The sequence below is a fragment of the Ctenopharyngodon idella genome, chromosome 1, assembly GCF_019924925.1.
Source record: "Ctenopharyngodon idella isolate HZGC_01 chromosome 1, HZGC01, whole genome shotgun sequence".
Classification (NCBI taxonomy): domain Eukaryota; kingdom Metazoa; phylum Chordata; class Actinopteri; order Cypriniformes; family Xenocyprididae; genus Ctenopharyngodon; species Ctenopharyngodon idella.
This window is the reverse complement of record NC_067220.1, coordinates 11559306-11584257: the sequence shown is the minus strand read 5'-3', so window position 1 is coordinate 11584257 and position 24952 is coordinate 11559306. Positions and strand designations below refer to the sequence as shown.

The window sequence follows — 24952 nt, the reverse complement described above, 5'->3', positions numbered from 1 at the left end:
CGCTGTTATTAACCGTGTCTACTGTAATGTAAATAATCATTTCCCTGGCAACAGTGTGAATGTCCTCTGCCTCAAACCGGTTAATCTCAGACTCCCTCTCTGTCTCACACAGACACACTAATCCTAACCAAGGGGGTTAATTAAATGAAATATGAGCCATAAACATGCATACAGTCGCACCGCAAACACAGCAGTGTGTGATCACGTTGTGTTACAATGAGTGTTTTTGACACTCTGGTATTTATGTCTATAAGCCAGCAATAACACCAGAGGAAAACTGTTGCGATTTCATAGTTCAGGAGATTTACTGAGGTACTCATTATGGTTATGATTCATTTAGGTATCAAGTTTGTCTTCGATGTTTTTCAAGAAACTTACCAAAATAAATCAAAGACAATTTTGGAACATTTTGGAACAGATTATTTTTACGGCACGCAATCAGTTTAAATTTGTAAAATAGAAGTTGAATTAGGACTACATTAATAATATTTGTTCATAAGATGCACAGATTCAGATCCAAATTAATGTAGACATATTAAAAATTACAAGCGCTCATTAGCGTTAATTTAACATCATCCATCCATTTAATTGCATGATTTATTTCATAAAGCACCCTACTAAATACTTAGTCCTTATTTCCAATGCAACAACACTTGAACAATTCCTTACAAACATATAATAAATAAGAATATATGTTAAATTAAAAATAACTTATTAGTTTTATTATTGATTTTATTTTATTATTATTTAGACACAATATTAATAATTTATTTTTATTTTAACATATTATTGTTATTATTATTTTTAAAGTTTTTTGAACTTTCTATTCATTAAAAAATATTTTTAATAATAATAATAATAATATTAATGTATGTTTAAAAAATACAATAAAACAATCAAAATTGTTGATTTTGATTTGATTTTTTAATTAATAATAATAATAATTATTATTATTATTATTATTACCATATTTTAATATTGTACTGGACCAAAGCTTAATCCTTATTTTCAATACAACAACAGCAATAATAATAATAATAATAATAATAATTATTATTATTATTATTATTATTAATAAAAAAAATCAAAATCAAAAATTGTTTATTTTATTGTATTATACAATAATATTGTTATTAATATTATTATTGTTAATAATAATAATAATAATTATTATTATTATTATTGTATGTTCAAAAGGATTTGAGTTGTTGTATTGAAAATAAGAATTAAGCTTTGGTCCAGCACAATATTAAAATATAATAATAATAATAATAATAATAATATGTTAAGATAAAAAAATGTATTATTATTATTACTATTGTATGTTTATATAATAATAAAAAAAAATCCATAATAAAACTACTACTACTACTACTACTGCTACTGCTACTACTACTACTACTTCTTCTAATAATAATAATAATAATAATAATTATTATTATTATTATTATTATTGTATGTTCAGAAGGATTTGATCTATGTTGTTGTAATGAAAATAAGAATTAAGCTTTGGTCCAGTACAATGTTACAATTAATTATTAATTATTATTATTATTATTGTTATTGAAAAAGCTAAATGTAATTGTGTGCAACAGTTTTCCTCTTTTCAATTATAGTTTATTTAAATACTTTTATAATTAGGTTACATAATGTATCTCTTTTAACACTCAGAAGCAGGATGCTTGAGCAAAAGTCTCCATTTAATATCTCTGATGTCTATTAGAAACAACTCAGATATTAAGATCTCATTTTTTGTGATTTGTGTGTAAATGAGTGTATGGTTTTCACCTGTTCATGGTACTCCACACCCATGCTGAGTGTATTGATAAGGATTGCTATCATTATCCCTCTGTTGAAGTACTTGCTGTCCACAATCCGCCTCAAAATGGCTCTGGTATAATGAAGGCACATACACACACAGTTCTCATTCCTAGACTCCTTTTCTTCCATATCTTGGTGTCTTTTGCTCTCTTCTGAGCTGACATCTGGCCCCTGCTTCTCTGGGTCCGATTCACCGTTGGAGTCGCAATTAACACCGTCGCTTTCCTGGGCACAAATTGGGCAGGAGGATGACTCTGAAGACACCAGCCCCACCCTGCTGTCCGCACACACACTCAAGCCTGTGCCCGGATACACACCTGAAGTGAAGGACAATGTTATTTAATATTGGGTAGGACTGGGGCAAGTTGTCACAAGTTGTCACTCTCAGTGATTTGTTTACACAAATGCTTGCTTTCTTATGTGCCTATACAGAAACTCACTGTCAACAATATCAACCTCAACTACATTCACTCAAGTAAATAGTATGACTAGCCCCAGCCACCCACATTATATATAAATTCTACATATGCGACCTGATAATTAGACAATTCAGTGATGCATTAGTGAATTGATTACAGTTTAGGACACTGCAGGCACGTGTCATTAACACACATGCTCTGGGATTTGCTTTGACAATAGTGACTGATACTGTCTCTTTCTCGTAATCAGGACAAAGTCTGTCTACACCTGCCTTTTGAGACCCATCTGCTGTGACTGAGCTTTGATTATCTCCAACATGAAATTAACAATATTTATGAGTCATATACTTGTTGATAATTTCAAATAGATGGAGGCCACCAACCCCAGTCAAAAATATATACAGGATTTCATAGTATATTTTTAATCATAATTTGGCACCAATCCTTTAAAGGGGTCATATAATGCCACCTTAACAAGATGTAAAATAAGTCTCTGATGTCCCCAGAGTGTGTATGTGATGTTTTAGCTCAAAATACCCCACAGATCATTTTTTATAGCATGTTAAATTTGTCGCTTTTTGAGGGTGAGCAAAAACGCTCCGTTTTTGTGCGTGTCCCTTTAAATGCAAATGAGCTGCTGCTCCTAAGCAGAGGGCGGAGTTTCAAGAGCTTGTGTTAGCACATAGTATTAGCAGCGCCGATTACCTCACGAAGACAGACTCACTGAAAATGTCAGAAACTGTTCAGCCTTTTGTTCAAACCGGAGTCAGACAATGATGGAGAGACTCAAGAAGAAGTGACAACATGTAGAATGCAACAGGATGTTTCTGAATGGTTAGTTGATGAATTTAGCTGAATGTAGCTGATGTGGAGTTAACTATCTTAAAGTCATTGATTAGCATATTCTGTCATGATAATCTATAAACCGCTCCTGTGGGAACTGTTGTAAGATGCCTACAGAGCCAGAGAATATATGCTGCATGAAGGTAGAACAGGTATAGTTTAGTTTAATTTAATTACGGCTATTATTTGTCATGTTGTCATCTATGACATGCTATTGCATTTGTGTTACGTACTGTATTGCAATAACATGGCCCCATCCCCTTTGTTGCGCATTCCCAGGGGGCAGGGTTTATGTAAATTTTAGGGCTAGTGATTGTCACTAACCCGGGAAGAAGCTCGTTGTAGTCCCTACCAGCCGTTTGTTGCAGTCCTTAAACAGAGAATTCTTTAAGTAAGCAATAAGGTACTCGAGGCTAGTGCTGTATTGTGAATAAGTCATGGCTGAAGGGCGTTGTTAGGCATGACGCGAAGCGGAGTGCCTGCAACCCCTTCAGCCGTGACTTATTCATGATACAGCACTAGCCTCGAGTACCTTATTGCTTTTATAAAACGGTTACCACACAATACAAATATTAAAGCCAAAAATATGTATCAATGCAACTTTCATGAAGTAAAAAAGCCTTCCTTCCGCTGGAAAAAAATAGTCCCTGACCGTGAACAGCAACAGAAGGTATATTATTACGCCATTAGATGGCAGCAAATACTGTCTTTATGAGTGCGTCAGTCAGTAGCGAAGACTTTTGAAAAGACTGAATTGTTGTGAACACGGAACAAGACGCAACTGACACTGTGTTTTATCACGAATAAAACACTGCTATTGACCAATCAGAATCAAGGACAGGAACTAACCGTTTTATAAAAGAAAATATCTCCCTCTTTGCATTGAACTTTGAGCGTCGTAACTTTGCAGATGTTGTTTATGCTCAAACAGCAACATAACACACTAACTAAAGTTAAAAAAGTGAAATCATAATCAAGAACCCCTTTGATAACTCTAATGGGATCAAACTGAATTTCTCTACGATTTTATAGTTTTTAGTATTAAATAAAATACAGTACTGTTCAAAAGTTTGGGGTAAGATTCATTATTTTTTTAAAGAAAATGTTTTTTTAACTGTCTATTCATCAAAAAAATCCTGGAAAAAAAAAAAATGCATTAAGGTTTCCACAAAAATATTTATATAGTTTGTGATAGTTGATATTAATTGATAATAATAAGAAATGTTTCTTGAGCACCAAATCAATCACAGGCAATCACAATTATCAGGAATAAATTACATGTTTTAAATATATAAAAATAGTTATTGTAAATTGAAATCTCACAATAGTACTGTTTTTACTGCATTTTTGATCAAATAAACATGTTACCCAAACTTTTGAACAGTATTGTACATGAACTTAGAAAAGCTTTCTTGGTGATACAAAATAATTATTTTATTTTTTGGAATCTTGTGAGAAAATTCCCATTAAGATTACAATATAAATTCCAATAGAAATACCGTACATATTTACAAAGTCTGCTAACATTAAAACCTTGTCAAAGCAAAATAAAAAAAAAAGGGCAACCTGACCACATACTGCATGCTAAAGTTTTGCAATATCTATTAAATGCAGTTGCACAGAAGTGTGGGCAAGAATGTACTTTAGATGTAGAAACAAATCAAAGTTATGAATATATTTTGACCAAAATGTTGAAAAATCACAAGGCTTCCTCAACAGGTAATTTCAGGCAAAAGTCAAGCGGCACAAAAATAATGACTAGACAGAGTGTGTGTTTGTGCAGACGGTTCCCTCAATTCAATTTGGAATTATTAGGGCATGTCAAGTGCGCAAAGCCAAGAAAAAAAAAAAAGTATTTCATTATCTACGTTATTAAGTTAAAACCCCAGAGACAGAATTTACTCCTAATCCACAAACCCAAAGTCAAATTTTAAACATGACAGCAGGGCCAAAACACTTCAGTTTTTGCACAGAAATTGCATCATTTCTACTTGTTTTGATGTTTTATGTACAGTGGCCTCAAAAAGTATCTGTACAGTTTAAGCCACAATTAATATATGAATGTAATTGCATTAGATAACAAATCAGTGTTCTTACCGTGCTGCAACTTGTAAGTATCATGGTATCCACTACAAACAGAGATCTTCCTGCCATAGTGTCCATGATGGAAAGTTGGTGCTTTGACTCCACTGGTCGAGTGTGAGCGAGTGTGTGAGTTTGTGTACATTTTGGAGGGCAGGATGGTGGGATAGTTCATACCAAGCCTCAAACCCTTTAAATTTTGTAGTGCAAGTGGGAGTGATGGGGTCTTTTTGGAATTTTGAGCATCTCTGTCAAGATGAAGGGTTTTCATTTCTATGCCATTGCTGAGGTAATGTTGATGCTGATGGGGGTGATGGTAATGCAGCATACAGTATTGGGTCGGACCCATCTTTGTTCCATTGTCACTCCAATATCCATTAGTCCCACCCACTGAGAGGGAGCTGCTGGGATTGGCCACACCCTTGCGTCTCTTGGGGCATAATTCGCCATAGAGGCGCGCAGCATGACGAAAAAGTTTACGGCAAATGTGTGCAAGATATTTCAGCATTTCTTCGTAGCAGGATCCTGGTTCGGCCAAGCTACCTAAGGTGGATTCATTACTGCGGAAACGTGCTCGCTGCTCCTTCATCAGCTGGTTCTCACGTTGTTTGGTCTCGGAGAACTGCGTTGCTATGACGACCAGGCACAGGTTGATCATGAAGAAGGAGCCTACCTGCGGACAAATCAGAGATATTGAAAACAATAGCTCAAAAACATTACAGGATTACAAATGGCAAATCCAAATACCTTGCCACAAGTATACTGTTTTGTTTCATGCACATTTCAGGACATTGATCTTTATTTAGTCTTTTTATCAATAAAATTATAATTTGCATGGCAAATGTTTACGGTATGAAGGCTATCGACATTGATGTTCAATGTTTTCAACATATTTTACTGTATTTTTGATCAAATGCAGCCTTGGAGAGCATAAGAGACTTCTTTCATAAGCATTAAAAAATCTTACAAATCCCAAACTTTGAAACAGCAATGTCAGCAAAATCGTACTTTCTAAGTAGTAAAAGTAGTCTTTAAGTTTTAAATATTTTAGTATCTAACTAAAATACTGTTTTCACATTTAAAGGTGCAGTAAGCGATTTCTGAGAAACACTGTTGATATTTGAAATCCAGTGTTGGGGAAAGTTACTTTTAAAAGTAATGCATTACAATATTGTGTTATGCAGCCAGAGAGCTGTCTGAAGCGACTTTCTGTGTGCGTGAGTCTTGTGTGTCTTGCTCCCAATTTCTCATGGGGACAGAAGAGTTGTCAGTCAATATATGTGAAAACAAAGTAACTTGCGTTACTTATTGTGTTCTAAATTTGAAAGTAATGTTACTTTACTGGTTAAAAAAAGTAATCTGATAATGTAACTTGCATTACCCCAACGCCGTTGAAATCAACGCAAACAAACACACCCCTCCCTTCATTGCTCCGCCCCTAAAAATGCAAAACACGCAATTTCTCTTTATCATCGCTAAAGAGAAGCAAAATAATGCTTCGCAAAAAATAAAGTGAACATGATGAACGTGTAATCGGTCCTACTCTACTCACTCCGAGTGGGATCCGAACCGGTGTCTCTGGCATAAGGGGCGGGAGCGCTAACAAGGATATCGCAGTCTCTAGTGTCAGTTGCTAGTGCGCCTCTTGATGCCAGGGGAGTGAGGTTTACAGGCACAGCTCTTGCTTGCTTCCGTTACAAACAAATGACAAGGAAGGACAAAAAATTAACACAGCACACAAGAGTACTGTATATTCAAACAAGAGTTGGTTGTTAGTCGCCAGCAGCACACCAGCTCCACGCAAACAATGACACTCAAAACTGTCCTGTTATAGCTAGCATTACAACAACAGCATATCTTGGTTCTGTGAAACACAGCAAAACTAATGTTACTCACGTATGGAGCAGAAAAAACGCAGTGTCCATTTTCAGGCCTTCCCGCTTAGGTCTCTCCAGCGCTGTAAAGCTTTTCTGATTATTAATACGGGTCAAAAAGCTCTTGCCTGATCATAACCCTCCTTATTTCAGTGATATTCCTCTGACCTTTTCTCTTTTGTAATGTCTCTCAGCCATCTCTCTTTCTACAGTCTTTCTTCAAATCTCCCTCTTGCTCACTCTCTCTCCTCACCCATCATGAGTGGACACGCCCCCTACTGCTGATTGGCTACAAGTTTGTTGTGCTGCTCGGTCCGATCCACTTTTAACAGCGTTTCTCAGAAATTGCTTACTGCACCTTTAATTGTACATTTAAAAGTAAAACCTTTGCTTTTAGCTTTTCAAATTGCCTGATGAAATCAAGAGCCAAAAGACATATTCTCAATTACTGTAAGTACATTTCATGCACAAACTGTGCAAGCTGTTTAAGCACACTTTTGTCACAGTCTCTGAATATGTCTCTAGGACACACCAGTCTGAAATATGTTTTTAGAAATTGTTAAGTGTTAAATCCAGCTGCAAATGATTTTATAGTTGCTTATATAGTTGTTTAAAGACTGATCAATGACCTTGGTTGCATTCAATGATTATAGGTTAAAACAAAAGAATGTGATTTGACTTGTTAGTTCAGTAAGAAAGAAAATTTAATACAATGATAGATTTATACAATGATGACCACTAAAATATGTACTTTAAGGGTCTAAGATTGTAAGTGTGTGATTTTCTCCTTAGAAATGTAACTGTGAGTACAAGCATTTAGTTTCATTAGAGCTCAATCACAAATTCTCCGAAATGATGACAGAATTTAAATTTTCATCTCTTTAGGTATAGTTATCAAGTGAAATTACTCCAGTAATTTACATCCCTGATGATGGCAAAAACCATTTCCATGCAACTAATGAAAGCAGAGACTCCAGCAGAGGTTAAAAGAGAGGAAGTTAATTAATTACTGCACACTTACGATGATAAGGAAGATGAAATAGATGAAGTTGTAAAAGGAATGTGCATCCATGACATAGTACATGATATCCACCCATCCCTCTAAGGTGATGACCTGATGAGAAAACAGAAACAGGATCATAAAGGTTACGACATCCGTCAAGCAAGTAATGCTTAAAAAAATAGCCCTTCTCTCAAGTGTCAAAATACAAAGGACATCTTCTGATATTGTGCATCGCTCCCAGAAAACTAGGTCAGGAAACTCTATGGAATGATAAACGTCATGCTGTGGTCAATTGGATTTACTTAGAAACCTGATAAATGTCCATGCACATTCCCAATCAGATTACTAAAGAATATGATAAATATTGTTGCACCTAAAGATTAGATTAGAATGGAACATGATAAAACTTGATTTCCTGGGACAGGTAAGTTGGTTATTGATGTAAGAGGATTCACTCTCGCTGTAGCCCCTGGCAACCATTCACTTCATTTTCCAACTCTGAAAGTAAGTGTCTCTCGGAGCCAAAAGGATATGTGAGGATAAAAAAATATCACCGCCTGCCAGACTGAATATATACTCAGCGAAAATTTTAATGAACAACTTGGAGCGGATGTCTAACACGCAAGTAGAGAAAAATAAGAAGTCTTGAACTGCCTTGCTAACAAATTATTGATGACTTTGCTTTTTTTTTACATATACTCATTCTATACTCTTTAATGTTTTTGCCAACTCACAAACACGCATACACACCTGAAAGATAGCAATCCATGCATATCCAATGTTGTCAAAGTTGATAGCCCCATTATGGGGATTGTGTTCGCTTGCTTCGCAGCTGTTGTAATACAAGTTCCAGTTTACACATCCATGATGAGGAGGCTCTTTATAAACAAGATCTGTGACATCAGTAGGTGTGAGTTCACAATCAGCCCCTCCTACTCTGCGTTTGGGGATATTGTAGCAGTGCAACATTCCGTTCTCCCGAGTGGTGGAGCAAATGAAGGGGATGTCGTCTGTTTCTTCCAGTTTGTAGTATTCGCTCACAGACTCTGAAACATTATACAGCCTGCAGACAGACCACATGAGTAGGTTAGGGAGAGACACATGCACTGTGCAGGGTTATTACCATTAACTGAAACTAAACTAAAATTACATTACTTAAAATAAAATAAGCATTAACTTAAAGCTGCAGTCCGTAAGTTTTGCCTCTTTGTCGCCATCTATGTTTGAAACCTGCAATTGCAGTTATTTGCGGAATTATCATCTTTACGTGGGTTGTGCATTGACACGGCTCCTCAGCGCGGATGAATCTAATATTTGCTGTCAGTCAGCACATCGGTGTGGATACTTCGGAATCACAGATTGTAGTCTTGGAAGAATGACCAAAATAAGAATTTTCACCGGAAAACAACAAGTAAGTAACATGTCTGCCACATTTGTTCTGACCAACTGAGAAAAAATGCATTAGGCCTACAATAAATCGCACTGCCAATGGTGATTAAATCTAACGATCGCTTAGCTTGGATCACGTCAAACCGTACAAATTATTAGTATTGTTACTTTGTTCTCAAATTGTTAATGTTAACAATATCAGCATTGAGTGACTATGTATATTTAGTGTGTATTAGCGTTACCTGTAGATTTCAATTTCTGTAGCCGCTTTTGACTACAGGTGAATCTCCAGTTGTCACTGATGATTGTCATTTGGACCATTCTGGATTATAATCCGCCATCAAAATGATAAATTTAATTATTCTAGCTGCTGTGAAAAAAGGCTATAAATGATCCGTCACCTGCAGCATCGCATGCCATAGCCTACTAGCTGGGACTTCTGTTTACAGACTTGACGTAATGACACAAAGACGAACAGCTGCATGCTCGAATTTCCTGCGGAAACCCACCAGTACCAGTTTTATTATAAAACATTATTACAAGCTTACCGTTGTGAATTGGGCTAAGGTGAGGAGATAGTTTTGAACACTAGCTGGTTATGTACTTGCTCAAAAATTGATTTTGGATAATTTTTAACCAAAAAAAGTTACGGACTGCAGCTTTAAATGAAATATTTTTGTATATATACTTCACATTAAATGTAAATTAAATTATATATATATATATATATATATATATATATATATATAGATATATATATATATATATATAGATATATATATATATATATATATATATATATATATATATGCCAAAGCAGCATTCCTCAATATGTTGAATTAAAAAATTAAATTTAAAATGGAAGTTTTTTTTTTAAATAAAACTAAACTAAAAAAACAAGCGAAAATATAAGAAAAACTAAATAAACCTAATAAAACTATACATATATATTTCACATATTTAAAAATAAAAAAATAATAAAAATGACAAAAGCAAAATATACAAAAAATTTTGATTTAAAATATTGACAAAATTATAATAGTATATCAATGATACTAAAATAACGCAGGTGCTGTGACAACAGCTTTTTATGTGTGATGCATTATTTGTGATTAGATTTTTACTAAATACAGATTTCCATAATTCTTTTAAGATAGTAATCAGCTAAGACAGCAGAATCTATGAATGCCAAACATAAGTTACATGGCATATGTGGATGTACAGTATTATTATAAAAATACTGAATAAAGCTGTATATATGGTACTTTACACAAATATGGTACACTTTAGAGGTACAAATTCTATGATTTATTGTGAAAACTAACACATACGTTGGATAAAATATCTAACAAAAAAATAAATTGGCATGACAAGTACCTAGTTTTATATATAAAAAATAATGTATACAAAAATAACAAAATAGCGACTTTATTCAACAATATCTAGTGATGGTCGATTTCAAAACAATGCTTCATGAAGCTTCGAAGCTTAACGAATCATTTGTTTCGAATCAGTGGTTCGGAGCGCGTATCAAACTGCCAAAGTCACGTGAACTATTGAAGTTTCAAAACACTTATGACGTAATGAAGCTTCGTTTACTGAAATCATGGGATTTTGGCACTCTGAACCACTGAATCGAAACAAAAGATTCATAAAGCTTTCAAGCTTCATGAAGCAGTGTTTTGAAATTGCCCTTCACTAGATATTGTGGAATAAAGTCGCTATTTTGTTATTTTTGGCGGACAAAAGTATTCTTGTCGCTTTATAATATAAAGGTAGAACCACTGTAGTCACATGAACTGTTTTAAATGTCTTTAGTAGCTTTCTGGGCATTGAAAAAGGGAGCGTTATCGCTGGCAATGCAGGCACTGTGAGCCATCGGATTTGATCAAAAATATCTTAATTTGTGTTCCGAAGATGAACAAAGGTCTTACGGGTGTGGAACGACATGAGGGTGATTAATTAATGACATAATTTTCATTTTTGGGTGAACTAACCATTTAAACACATCAAAAGTCTGTATTCCCTCATTAAATTGCCTTTTCGGCTGTATCCAGTTATTTCAATTATTCAACAATATCATTTTTACATATGCTGGACTGAAATTCACATTCATTGAGGTAAAACCAGATTTTAATTATTAATTAATTTATTAATTATTCACATTATTTATTAACTAATGTTATTCCAACATTTATTGTCTTGTTTAATATTTATTTTGACCTCATGAGGTTGGCAATCAATATTTTGTTGCTTTATTTATTTATTTGAGCTTATCTAATTTATTTATTTGCTTTATTTAAAAAAGAGACAGCCTATTGATATAAGGCTGTAAATCTTTAAAAAAAAAAAATTAAATGAAACTAAAAAATGAATTCTAATTTAGTTGACATTTAATATTTGCAAATTGCACTGCATTGCATTAACATTTCATATGTGAAGTATCTATTTAATATTGTAACAACACAGGCTTAAGACTCCTCTGACTAATGCTAACGGAAGCATTCCCTCAGTTACCACCTCAAAGCTACATAATAATGTGTGATAGTCTGGAGCATTTTGTTCTCTGAGCATTTACAAACCATTTGAGCCAAGTGCTGCTCTGATCTGTCTCACATCCTGCTTATTAAACTGAGAGAGCCAGAAGAGCTTAAAGCTGAACTATTAGGTAATCACATCATCTGCAAACATGTTTATATTATGTTTTAAGAGGTTGTTAAAGAAAATGGCCTGAGAATTGGCCCATGTGTTACTTAATGCATCTGAAACTTAGCAGCATAGGTTTTGTTACTGTAATATTTTCAATCATGCAACATGAATTGTAAATGCTATAGACTTTTAAAAAATAGAACCTTGACATTTTGTGTACTTTTTATTAATGCACTAAACTCAAAACAGAATACTAATTTTCTTGACATTTAATATTAGCAAAATGTCAAAAACTGTCAAAAAAGTGCAAAAATTGTACTTTTAGGACTACAACAGCTTGTCACTGGGGCAGTATGTAAAAAAAGACAACTTTATACAAACCCGATTCCAAAAAAGTTGGGACACTGTACAAATTGTGAATAAAAAAGGAATGCAATGATGTGGAAGTTTCAAATTTCAATATTTTATTCAGAATACAACATAGATGACATATCAAATGTTTAAACTGAGAAAATGTATCATTTTAAGGGAAAAATAAGTTGATTTTAAATTTCATGGCATCAACACATCTCAAAAAAGTTGGGACAAGGCCATGTTTACCATTGTGTGGCATCCCCTCTTCTTTTTATAACAGTCTGCAAACGTCTGGGGACTGAGGAGACAAGTTGCTCAAGTTTAGGAATAGGAAAGTTGTCCCATTCTTGTCTAATACAGGCTTCTAGTTGCTCAACTGTCTTAGGTCTTCTTTGTCGCATCTTCCTCTTTATGACGCGCCAAATGTTTTCTATGGGTGAAAGATCTGGACTGCAGGCTGGCCATTTCAGTACCCGGATCCTTCTTCTACGCAGCCATGATGTTGTAATTGATGCAGTATGTGGTCTGGCATTGTCATGTTGGAAAATGCAAGGTCTTCCCTGAAAGAGACGACGTCTGGATGGGAGCATATGTTGTTCTAGAACTTGGATATACCTTTCAGCATTGATGGTGCCTTTCCAGATGTGTAAGCTGCCCATGCAACCCCATACCATCAGAGATGCAGGCTTCTGAACTGAGCGCTGATAACAACTTGGGTTGTCCTTGTCCTCTTTAGTCCGGATGACATGGCGTCCCAGTTTTCCAAAAAGAACTTCTGACCACAGAACAGTTTTCCACCCATTTTAAATGAGCCTTGGCCCAGAGAAAACGCTTGCGCTTCTGGATCATGTTTAGATATGGCTTCTTTTTTGACCTATAGAGTTTTAGCCGGCAACGGCGAATGGCACGGTGGATTGTGTTCACCGACAATGTTTTCTGGAAGTATTCCTGAGCCCATGTTGTGATTTCCATTACAGTAGCATTCCTGTATGTGATGCAGTGCCGTCTAAGGGCCGGAAGATCACGGGCATCCAGTATGGTTTTCCGGCCTTGACCCTTACGCACAGAGATTGTTCCAGATTCTCTGAATCTTTGGATGATATTATGCACTGTAGATGATGATAACTTCAAACTCTTTGCAATTTTTCTCTGAGAAACTCCTTTCTGATATTGCTCCACTATTTTTCGCCGCAGCATTGGGGGAATTGGTGATCCTTTGCCAATCTTGACTTCTGAGAGACACTGCCACTCTGAGAGGCTCTTTTTATACCCAATCATGTTGCCAATTGACCTAATACGTTGCAAATTGGTCCTCCAGCTGTTCCTTATATGTACATTTAACTTTTCCGGCCTCTTATTGCTACCTGTCTCAACTTTTTTGGAATGTGTAGCTCTCATGAAATCCAAAATGAGCCAATATTTGGCATGACATTTCAAAATGTCTCACTTTCAACATTTGATATGTTAACTATATTCTATTGTGAATAAAATATAAGTTTATGAGATTTGTAAATTATTGCATTCCTTTTTTATTCACAATTTGTACAGTGTCCCAACTTTTTTGGAATCGGGTTTGTGCATTATAAACACCTAAAAGATGAATTTTAGTACCTTAAAGTAGTAATATGTACCCTTAAAGGGTTTGTTCACCCAAAAATGAAAATTCTGTCATTAATTACTCACCCTCATGTCGTTTCAAACCCATAAAATTTCGTTCATCTTTGCAATTTTTGATAAAATCCGATTGCTCAGTGAGGCCTCCATTGCCAGCAAGATAATTAACACTTTCAGATGCCCAGAAAGCTACTAAAGATATATTTAAAACAGTTCATGTGACTACAGTGGTTCAACCTCAATGTTATGAAGCGACGAGAATATTTATAAAAATAACGACTTTATTCAACAATATCTAGTGATGGGCGATTTCAAAACACTGCTTCATGAAGCTTCGAAGCTTTACGAATCTTTTGTTTCGAATCAGCGGTTCGGAGCGTGTATCAAACTGTCACGTGATTTCAGTAAACAAGGCTTTGTTACGTCATAAGTGTTTCGAAATTTCAATGGTTCATCACTGGGGGGCGTGACTTTGGCAGTTTGGTACTAGATATTGTTGAATAAAGTCGTTATTTTGTTTTTATAAAGTAAAAAGTATTCTTGTATAAAAATAAAAAGTATTCTTGTCGCTTCATAACATTAAGGTTGAACCACTGTAGTCACATGAGCTGTTTTAAATATGTCTTTAGTAGCTTTCTGGTCATCTGAAAGTGTTAATTGTCTTGCTGTCAATGGAGGCTTCACTGAGCCATCGGATTTTATCAAAAATATCTTAATTTGTGTCTGAAGATGAACAAAGGTCTTACAGGTGTGGAACAACATGAGGGTGAGTAATTAATGACAGAATTTTCATTTTTGGGTGAACTAACCCTTTAAAGGCACAATATGTAATTTTTCGCCACTAGTGGTCGCCCATTCAAAACAAAGGCGTAGCTTGATGACACGGAGATTGACCGTGGAATCATGGGAGATGTTGTCTTCACCTCACAGCGGGTAGAAAAGAATCTATCTATCTATGCAATCATGCAACATGAACTGCAAACGCTATAGATTGACTAACCAACTTTTTTTCTCATAGCCATTTCCAAAAAAAAAAAAAAAAAAACAAAAAAAACACAATAAACAGTGTGAGCTACAACTGCATATATTTTAGGCATTCATCTGCAGATTTCAAGCCAGTAAATTCAGAGGGCCTGGATCCAAACCATAAAATTTGTCTGCTTCTTGTGTTGTAGCCTTTTAGATAAAACAATTCCCTCTTTTGTCACACTAAAAGATTGCCCAGAGGTCATCTGTTCTGCAAGCTCATGCACTGAATGTATTACACAGATATTCTGCATTTTAGCAAAGATCTGAGAGAAATGAGACACAATTCACCTTATAAGTTCTGTATTTAATTGCATCCGTGTTCACACTGATACATTTTTTTTTTTTCTCGAGGATTGTGGGATGTGGGGGTGGAGGACAGTAATATGACTGCTTTTCTCAATTTAATTGGGTTATTAAAAAGAAGAAAGAAAGACAGAAAGAAAGAAAGAACGAAAGAAAGAAAAAAAGACTTTACACTGCAAAAAAATTCAATCAAATTTCATTTTCTTGAAATGGTAATTAGTCAGGAGAGTCATTTTTCTTTGTTAAAAATGAATTAAAATTAACACAGAAAGAGTGGACTCCCTTATGAGAGTGCCAAATCATGTGGGCAACAAAACTGGCTGCAGGCTCCAAAAATAATGAGTAGATGTGCAAACAGACAAATTTGCACATCCCATGGGACTCACTTAGACAGAAAGCCATTTTCACACCTGAGATAGGTGTAATATGACTGGCAATTTCTGTATTTGTGCTGCAAGCCACGGTAAACATTTATTAACTGGGTCATTCTCTGAAACGGGTGCCTTTTCCAGTTTTACAAGGTTACAGAGTTTAAGTGTTAAAATATTAGATTATGACATCTAAAGCCAAATTAATACATTTCAATATACACTGTGATAAAATTATGCCTTCATAAAGATATCATGGTTAATGATTTTAGTTTAATTTGATATTATAAGCCTCGTGTTTAAGGTCATGAACCTACAAAATGCTTCTTATAAAGAAAATGTAGTCAATGTTTAAAAAAAAAAAATCAATTTTAAGTAGTTTGTTAAACAAAATCATGGTAACAAGGTTGATTTTTTAAAATTTGGCCCTAATGAAAAAAACTTCTGTTCACTTCTCGAAAAGATGATGCAATAAAATAATTACTTTAAGGAAAAATAAAATGGTAACAGTGTTAATTCACAAATAGGGCATAATTTTAAGTTGTTAGAGAAAGAATAAAAGACAAATGCTACTAGTTATTTTCTTTTTTCATGAAATGTGAATATTTGCCATTACAGAAAGGTAAGGTCAAAAAACGCAAAAATACCTACAGTAAAAGTTGCCATGAGTTATTTATTGTTAAAATTATTTTTACACATGCTGTATATACTGTATATAAGGCACACTAATGCACCTGCTTTGTAGAATGACACAATTAAAAAAAAAAGTTTCAATTAGAAACGAGACATGATTTTTCTGAGGTAAAGGCCTATTCTTCATTGATGCAGATAGCAGCGGATGGACTCAAGTGGATATTGTAAATGTGGTTTTTGATAGAGAATGCAATAAATGTTGTCTGCACAAGAGAACTGGATTTTTAAAAGTGCAGCATAATTTGAGTGAGGAGCATTATTGTAGCAGATGTTGCTTGGATAGTGGTGGGGTTTGGGGAGGAAACTGGAGAGAAGTAGTGATGCACCTGAACGGGTCGAGGCTTCTTTCAGCAGGCTGTCTTTCTGGTATGCAGTACATTAGGGTGGACAGTTGTCAAAATGATTCACTAGTACATACTGCTTTTATGGATACTCATTATTCAGCTCTTTACTTTGTACACTCTCTATGATCAATGAGGCCCGTATGGTGTATGCAATGCGAGAATTGATATCTTGTGTCAGCATACACCAAACAATATAATGCAACATTTGTACTTGGGATTGCTGTAATCTGCCAACCTAAACTCCTCATTAAAACGTAATTCCAGGTCTATTAGCACAGAAAAATATTTCACATGTCCCTTGGTTTGTAAAAACAAAGGAAAGTAGCACACCCTTGGTGTAATTCAATCTAGTCAGTGTACAGACAAAGAAATGTACATTTAAAATATGCCAAACTTTTTCAATAGTATAAACAACTTTTTAATGTTAAGTTACATCGAATATTTCTTATCATGATCCTGTAAATTCAGCAAACCTGATAACTTTTTGTATATGGATACTGGACACATTTTACATACACTACCATTGAAAAGTTTGGAGTTTAACCTGTTGGCATTCCACCGTACCACCTGTGGTACAAATACCATTCAAAAGGAAGGGATGCTAAGGGGTTAAAGAAATAATGAGCTGGCATTCTGACATAGAACCTGGAAGACAGCACTGTGTTTACAACATCAACAGCGTAGGAGACTAACAGGGAATAGAAGAAATTGTTGAAAAAAGTTGTTATTTCTGTTTTGTTTTTGCCCACAGAAAGTATTCTCATCGCTTCTTAAAATTAAGGTTGCACCACTGTAGTCACATGGACTATTTTAACGATGTCTTTACTACCTTTCTGGATCTTGAAATTTGTTATGACGTTGCTGTGTATAGGAAGATCAGAAAGCTCTCGGATTTCATCGAAAATATCTTAAAGGGATAGTTCATTGTATATGACTATCTTCTTTCAGACGAACACAATCGGAGATATATTTAAAAATATACTGGCTCTTCCAAGTGTTATAATGGTTGTGAACGAGGGGTCTATTTTTAAGCCCCCTAAAAATGCATCCATCCAACATAAATATAATCCATACGGCTCCAGGGGGTTAATAAAGACCAAAAGTGAAGCAATTGGTTTTTATAAGAAAAATATCCACATTTAAAACTATAATAACTAGCTTCTGGCAGATGGCCATACGCATCAATTTTCTTACAAAATAACCCATCACTTCACTTCAGAAGGCCTTTATTAACCCCTCTGAAGCCGTTTGGATTATATTTATGATGGATGGATGCATTTTTGGGGGGCTTCAAAACATGCCCCCCGTTCACTTCCATTATAAAGTTTGGAAGAGCCAGGATTATTTAAAAATATCTCTGATTGTGTTCGTCTTATACACCTAGGATGGCTTGAGGGTGAGTAAATCATGGGATAATTTTCATTTTCGGGTGAACTATCCCTTTAATTTGTGTTCTGAAGATGAATGAAGGTCTTACGGGTTTGGAACGACATAATGATGAGTAATTAATGACAAAAATTTCATTTTTGGGTGAACTAACCTTTTAAATATAATTAAACTCAGAAATATCCATGAAAATCTGCACAGTGGCATTCAAAACCACCAAAAAGTAATTAATTCATCTGATGAAACAACATAAACAGGTTTCACAGAAGAATACACTGTATGCATGTCTTTTCTTTAGTGTCGACAGCCAAGCAGAATTTTTTCAAACCCCTGCAATTTGCATTCAAGTAGCTTGCATTAAAAAGCATCAGTTTTGCACTTACTTTCTGACATTGCTGTCAAAGAAGCAGCGGTTCCGGAGAAGCCCTGCCCACAGCTGCACGCCGACAATCCCGAAGATGAAGAACACAAAGAAACAAAGCAGCAAGACGTTTCCCAGCATCGGTAAAGTATCCAACAGCAATGTCACCAGGATTCGCATACCTACGAAACACAGATACATGATGTCATGTACATTCATTTAATAACACGTGCAATGAAGCATCAAAGCCATCGAGGTTCACTAGACACATTTAGAGATGAGACTCTGTAGTGTTATATTTAACTTTGATAACTCTGATCTGACATCCACACACTTCATGAACACATTTTTTCAGTGCCTGATATGTATTCAGTAATTGACCCAAGAAGTGAACACACACACAAACACAAACTTGCGAGGCTTTGGCTAACGCTCGGTGGTTTGAGAATAATCGAATTGGAAACTTAACAGCCACGGGCTCTCACTCCTCACTGAGTCCAAAATCTATTACTGCTTTGCTGAACACACACAAACACAAACTTATTTGGAATATGTTCACAAAAGGAGTGTGCTATAAAAGGTAAGAGTATCCGTACATGTCAAGAATTTATGGTCTCGCCCTACATTAAACAAAACAGACACTTACTTTCACTGTTGGACTCAATCCATGACTGTAACATACACCAGCACCTCTCTGAAGACTAATAGTATGTGTGTGTGTGAGTGTTTGTGTATTTTTTGGGGTCCATCAACTATGAGATGTCGGACTGTGGGCAACAATCAGCGTCAGTGACCATGTTAATACATCATGGGAGTCTTGTCTACTCTGTGCATGTGCAAATCTATAAATACAACAGGCACATCTTTTTTCAGCCGAGTCCAGATCATTTGCTTTAAATCAATAGCGGTGTTGTAAAACAGTGACACTAAGAGAGAATCGAGAAAGATATACTGATGGAAACAAAGAGAGCGAAAACAGTACTCACTGGGAACTCTGTTGATGGCTCGTAAAGGTCGGAGAACCCGTACGGTTCTGATGGCTGAGAAACTAACATTATGACCATCTAAAGAATACTCCAACATCCTAAAACATAAGCAACAGAAATTCACTTGAAACTTGAAATGCAACACAATAGGGTAATACAGATAATATAGAATAATATTTTTTTAACCATTTGATGACATACAGAATAATAATAAAATATAATATAATATAATATAAAACAGTTAGTTCCTGTCCTTGATTCTGATTGGTCAATAGCTGTGTTTTATTCACGATAAAACACGGCTATGACTGCTTCACCCAAAGGTTCTGTGTATCATTACACAACACCCTTAGCAACCACTCTTAGCAACATAAGCTGTTTGTTCTCAATTGATATTGTTCATTGAAGCTTACTGTATTATGTAGAAGAGTATTGTGAGAAAGAGATCGATTGAGCGAGTTTATTACCTGCATTCAGATTTAGCATTTTCCTTCAGGTCAGTCTAATAAAAAATCTGTTTAAATGTCCGATGTATTATCTTGTCCTTTTAACAGTTAAGGGGTTTTCCCGTGACTGACAGCACTAGTCAAAGCATTTGTCAGTTGCGTCTTGTTCTGTGTTCACAACAATTCAGTCTTTTCAATATAAACAGTATATATATTCAGTATATATTTGTACTGCAACATTTTAATACATGTCATGAGGACTTTTGTTAACATTTGTGATGCAGACCAGTGTTTGGTCTTGATTCACTGACTCATTAAACAGTTTAAACATACAATTCTAACATCATGTTCACTACTATAATTTAGAACAGAGACTGTGTTAAGACATCTCTTTCTTACTGCTCTCACACTCACAAGAATTCGCTACACAGCAGCAAGAGAATATTTAAAGTTGCTAAACTGGTTCAGAATATTTATATGTTCGCCCTGCTGAAAAGTGAAGCTTAGGGCAACATGAATGTCTATGCTATTAATACTAGTTAGTGTAGGTTTAGTGCTGTTATAGCCATACTTTTCACCTGATTGACCAGCATAATATTTCTGGTGAAGGAGATTTACGAAGGAAGTCTTGCTGGTTAAGCTAGTTAAGAAGTCTAGTGGGAAAACCAGCACACCAGCATACCAAAGTGGTTTAGAAATGTTAATGACCAACTTAATCCTTACTCACAAGAGTTTTAATAAGTTTTAATGAGTGATCAGGAACTTTAGATTGAGCTGCCTTTTGGATAGAGAGGAAAACTAGTAGAAATCACCAAGTCAGTGAACAAGATAGACAAGATACAGACAGACACAGAGACTCTCGCCTGGTGGTAATTGTCATTCATGAGCTTAGCTGTGACACATCGACTTGACATTAGAACTTGACCTGACATTAAAACTGGATCTGACATTAAACAAACACACGCGCACACACACACAGAGACCTTGTAATAGTTAAGAGTTTAATGACTCATCAAATTCTAGGAATCACACACTAATAGTTGACTTTTTAGATCTTCTGAGCATGGCAGTCTCAGGTTTGTGATTGATCACTCACCCAGCCATGACGATGAAGAGGTCAAGGCGGTTCCAGGTGTCACCAAGGTAACATTTCGGACCAAATACCCCCAAGGCCACCATTTTTAACACCATCTCCACAGCAAAGAATGCAAAGATGAAGTCATCGAAGGCCTGTAGAGATAAGAACCATGAACACATTCAACCACTACATGGAAAAAAGTCAAATGATCATGTAATTTAGTGTATTTAAAGAGCATTTTATATCAGTCTAATCGGAAATCATGATTTTTGGTTTAAACCCATTTTGTTTAGTTTGTCTGAAAGCAAACAACACTCCCCATAGAACAAATTAAAATAAACTATTTTGTTTAAAAAGTATTTTCACTTGACACCAGAGTGTTAATGTGCAGAACACATTTACTGACTGCAGATAATATATATATATATATATATATTGTTAAGTACAACAGAAAATGTGATGTATATTTTACAATGACAAAAAACATTAATCACAATAAACATTAAGATCTTTCAAAGTTGTCTTTATGTATAGTAGTAAACTAAATGAAGCTTTACTTCTATATTATAGGGCTGGGACAATATATCGATTCTCGATTCGTGATGCAATGATTCGGGTTCGATTCTGATATTTTGTAAATGTATCGCGATTCTCTCTCGAATCGATTCTGAGCTTAGTTTTTAACAGCAGATAGCGCTCTAGGCAAGTTTTTAACCTCACACTCAAATGCTCACGAAGAAGAGTGTTGGACAGCGATCGTGTGTTCGGCTGAGTCATGTAAGTGGTTAAATATACTTGCACCTCGGCTCAGAATGCTTTTTATGACGAGATTGATGTAGCATTTTTCTTTTTTTCCCCCTTTAAATGGATTTACCAGCTGTCCAACAAGTCTCGAGGACCACACAAGGACATTTTTAGACCTGGGGCACCTCACCAACTTCCCAGACCGCTTACTGTGTGTTTTTTACTATTCCAACCGGCACGAGCAGTCCAAGGTGCGTCTGCCCGTGGATGGTCCTCGGGAAGATTTCGCTACATTTGTGGAGTGGGTTCTGGTGAACAACGGATCAGCATTCACCATCTGCCCCGGTGAGGACAACATCACCAGCCCCACTCTGGATCCAGAGCCCAGCCAGCCATCACCTCACTGCACGGATACAATGCCAGAGCCTACCGCAGACGGAGGGCTTGAATCTGCCGTGATGCAAGAACCAGCGCCAGAGAAGGGGACTGAGCCCACCATCGCCCCAGAGCCCGAGCCCCACAGAGCATCTGACCAGGTGCGTGAGCCAGCAACACTGTGCGTCGCCGTGGGACTATTAGTGGAGTTCGAGGGAATGGAGGAAGACCCACACTCCCACCACTGAGGGTGAGCTACAGCTGGCCTCTGTAAACTGTTTTTATGACATAGAAGAGGATGCGTACCTTAATCTCCTGCCCCCACTGGTTCTGCCCAGCTCAAAGTCTTCTGTGCCCATGCTGGTCCCATCCTGCACAAAGTCTCCTGTTCCGCCGCTGGTTCTGTCCAGAACGAAGTCTCTTGTGTCTCCAGAGTTCCTGCCCAGCCTCTCTCTCCCACCTCCTCTTTAAAAGTCAGCCAGTCTGTCAGCCCCACCTCCGCTGATTCCCTTCAGCCCCTCAGCTTCTCCTATGAGGCCACTATATTGTGTGGATTTGCCTCAGGTCTTCAGATCTCCAGCTTCGCCCAGGCATGTGGATTCCCCGGCTCCGCCTCCAGCCGCAGATCGACCTGTCGGTTCTGCCTTGGCTCCTCCCTCTCTCGGCTCCACCAGATAACCACTGTCCTTATGGCTCCACTGGGCTCCCTCGTCCCTCCGACTCCACCTTGGTCAGACATTGCCCTGCCTGTGGCACGGACTTCTGAGCCGTCTGCTGCAATCCGTCTCTCCACCCCTTCGGCTTCATCCCTCCCTTGACTCCACTGTGGGCCTTTGTCCTGGCTGGGTTCTGGACTCCCATCTGGCTACTCCTGCTCCGGTCTCCACCCTGGCTCCCCCCACCGTCATCACTGCCCTGGTTGTTTCTGTTCTCATCCCCATCTGTTTCCTTCCATTCGCCGGCACGAGGATGCGCCTTCCGGGAGGGGGGAGCTACTGTAATGGTCTCATTCGGTTTTGGTTTTGTTTTCATTCTGTTCCCCGTGTTCTTTTGCCTATGTTCACTGTCATTAGCTCCTATGGTTCTTAATTATAGTCACACCTGTTTCAGTTCTAGTTAACTAGCTCCCCATGTGTTTATTTACCCTTAGTTTCTTCAGTTCATTGTTCAGTGTCATTTGTGTTATATGTGGTTGTCTACTGGATTTATTGATTAAAGCAAAAATTAATTTGTTGTATCTCATTTGTCGTGCACATTATTACAGGACAGGTGCTGACAATAGTTAATTTGGCTTTTGTTTATGGTATGATTAAGTTGTAAAAAGCCAAAAAAAAATATATATATATTATATTGACCTACATTATGTAACATTTTGGCTTATGTCTAAAAAAAAAAAAAAAAAAAAACTAATTTAAGTATGGCATCACTGAAAAAAGGGAAAATACAGATTGTCGAGTTTAACCATTATTATTTCTGATCTACACAACAAAATGGTTTTCTTCTAAACTTTCAATTAATATAATTCTCTAAAATGTACAGTCTACTAGATTAAATTATGTAGGGTGAATGTGAACCAATTCAGTACTCAAAAATTATTTTTTCATGTTGACATAACTGAAAATGTAGTTCCCCTGAAAATGCTTCATTTCACATATACAGTGGCCGCAAAAAATATGTGGACTCTTTTAAAAGGGTATTAATTCCATTAAAAAAATACCAGTGCAAGTGGCATATGCAAATAAATGATCTAACTTCACTTTTCTAAATCATCTTTTATCATTCACTTCAACAAACTGGTCCCAGGCTGATTATTAGTGGATGTTTGAAGTCAGTTCCCCTCAAGTTCACACAGATGTCCTAGCAGAGAAACCACAGGTTTTCTTCTCTTAACTGATCTCATTTAAAGCAGTACTTGAATACTAAATTCCTTTGACATTAAATTTGAAGACAGTCTCTGTCAGACTTCAAATTGCCTGTTGTGAGCAATGTTCCCATTATTATTCAGAATCTACAGGTTATTTGCAAGTTGTTGTGGAGAGATTAAAGAACCGTATGTTTCTGAGTCTGTGGCTGATGCTTCATGGTGTCACCCGCTGGTGTCTGTCAAAATTGACAGTTGTTCCGTACTGGAGCTTTTCTTCTTAGGACTTTGGCAGTTTTGTACAATAAAATAGTTATTGAATATGTGTCAGTTAGCCTATTAAAGAGATGCTCTTTGTGTCCATATATCCTTTAAAAAACATGTTTGATTGGAGGCTGGTGAACCTGGTGCAGCTTTACTGTACAGAACTGATTAGTACTAGTAGTCAGTCCACTGACTGTCACGGTCACAGGTGTAGTTTGTATCATTAACTATGGATACGTGCCACTAATGTTTGAAGACAAGAAAACGTCCAATTTGAAAAAACATAAAAGGTGAACTTTAGTTAATCAAACCATGTGTGTCTGTGTTGTGTTTGTGTGTTATGTAAGTGTGTGTTACCTGCAGTATGCTGCACCTGTCAGAGTGGCACTCCAGGTCTTGGCAGGGCTGGAACATGCCGAGTGTGATGCAGTTGAGCAGAATCACCAGCATGCTGACTCGCTCAAACCACGTAGAGCTTCAGTTAAGGCCAATACAACTCACAAGGTAAAACAAATTCAAGAGTTCAAATATTCCTTTCATAGTCAGCATAAATATCATGTTTCATTTACTCTTGATCTTAGGGTCTTTCTTAAATAAAATGGAGAGTCTCAACACAGTTTAGCCTTTCAAATCAAAACATACACTATTATTCCAAGGTTTGGGGCC

General features: G+C 36.3%; 1 protein-coding gene across 1 annotated transcript in view; it reads right to left on the bottom strand.

Annotated features, from left to right (window-relative positions):
- cacna1hb (calcium channel, voltage-dependent, T type, alpha 1H subunit b) overlaps positions 1 to 24751 on the bottom strand; it is a 69609-nt gene extending 44858 nt beyond the window's left edge. The window contains exons 1-8 of the mRNA XM_051900186.1: positions 24644 to 24751; positions 21061 to 21194; positions 19519 to 19616; positions 18555 to 18714; positions 8793 to 9105; positions 8061 to 8153; positions 5181 to 5838; positions 1789 to 2138 (exon numbers count right to left, since the gene is read on the bottom strand). Coding sequence (XP_051756146.1) covers positions 1789 to 2138; positions 5181 to 5838; positions 8061 to 8153; positions 8793 to 9105; positions 18555 to 18714; positions 19519 to 19616; positions 21061 to 21194; positions 24644 to 24736 — 1899 coding nt within the window. The 5' untranslated portion in view covers positions 24737 to 24751. The remainder of the gene's footprint in view (positions 1 to 1788; positions 2139 to 5180; positions 5839 to 8060; positions 8154 to 8792; positions 9106 to 18554; positions 18715 to 19518; positions 19617 to 21060; positions 21195 to 24643) is intronic.
- Positions 24752 to 24952: the final 201 nt, after the last annotated feature.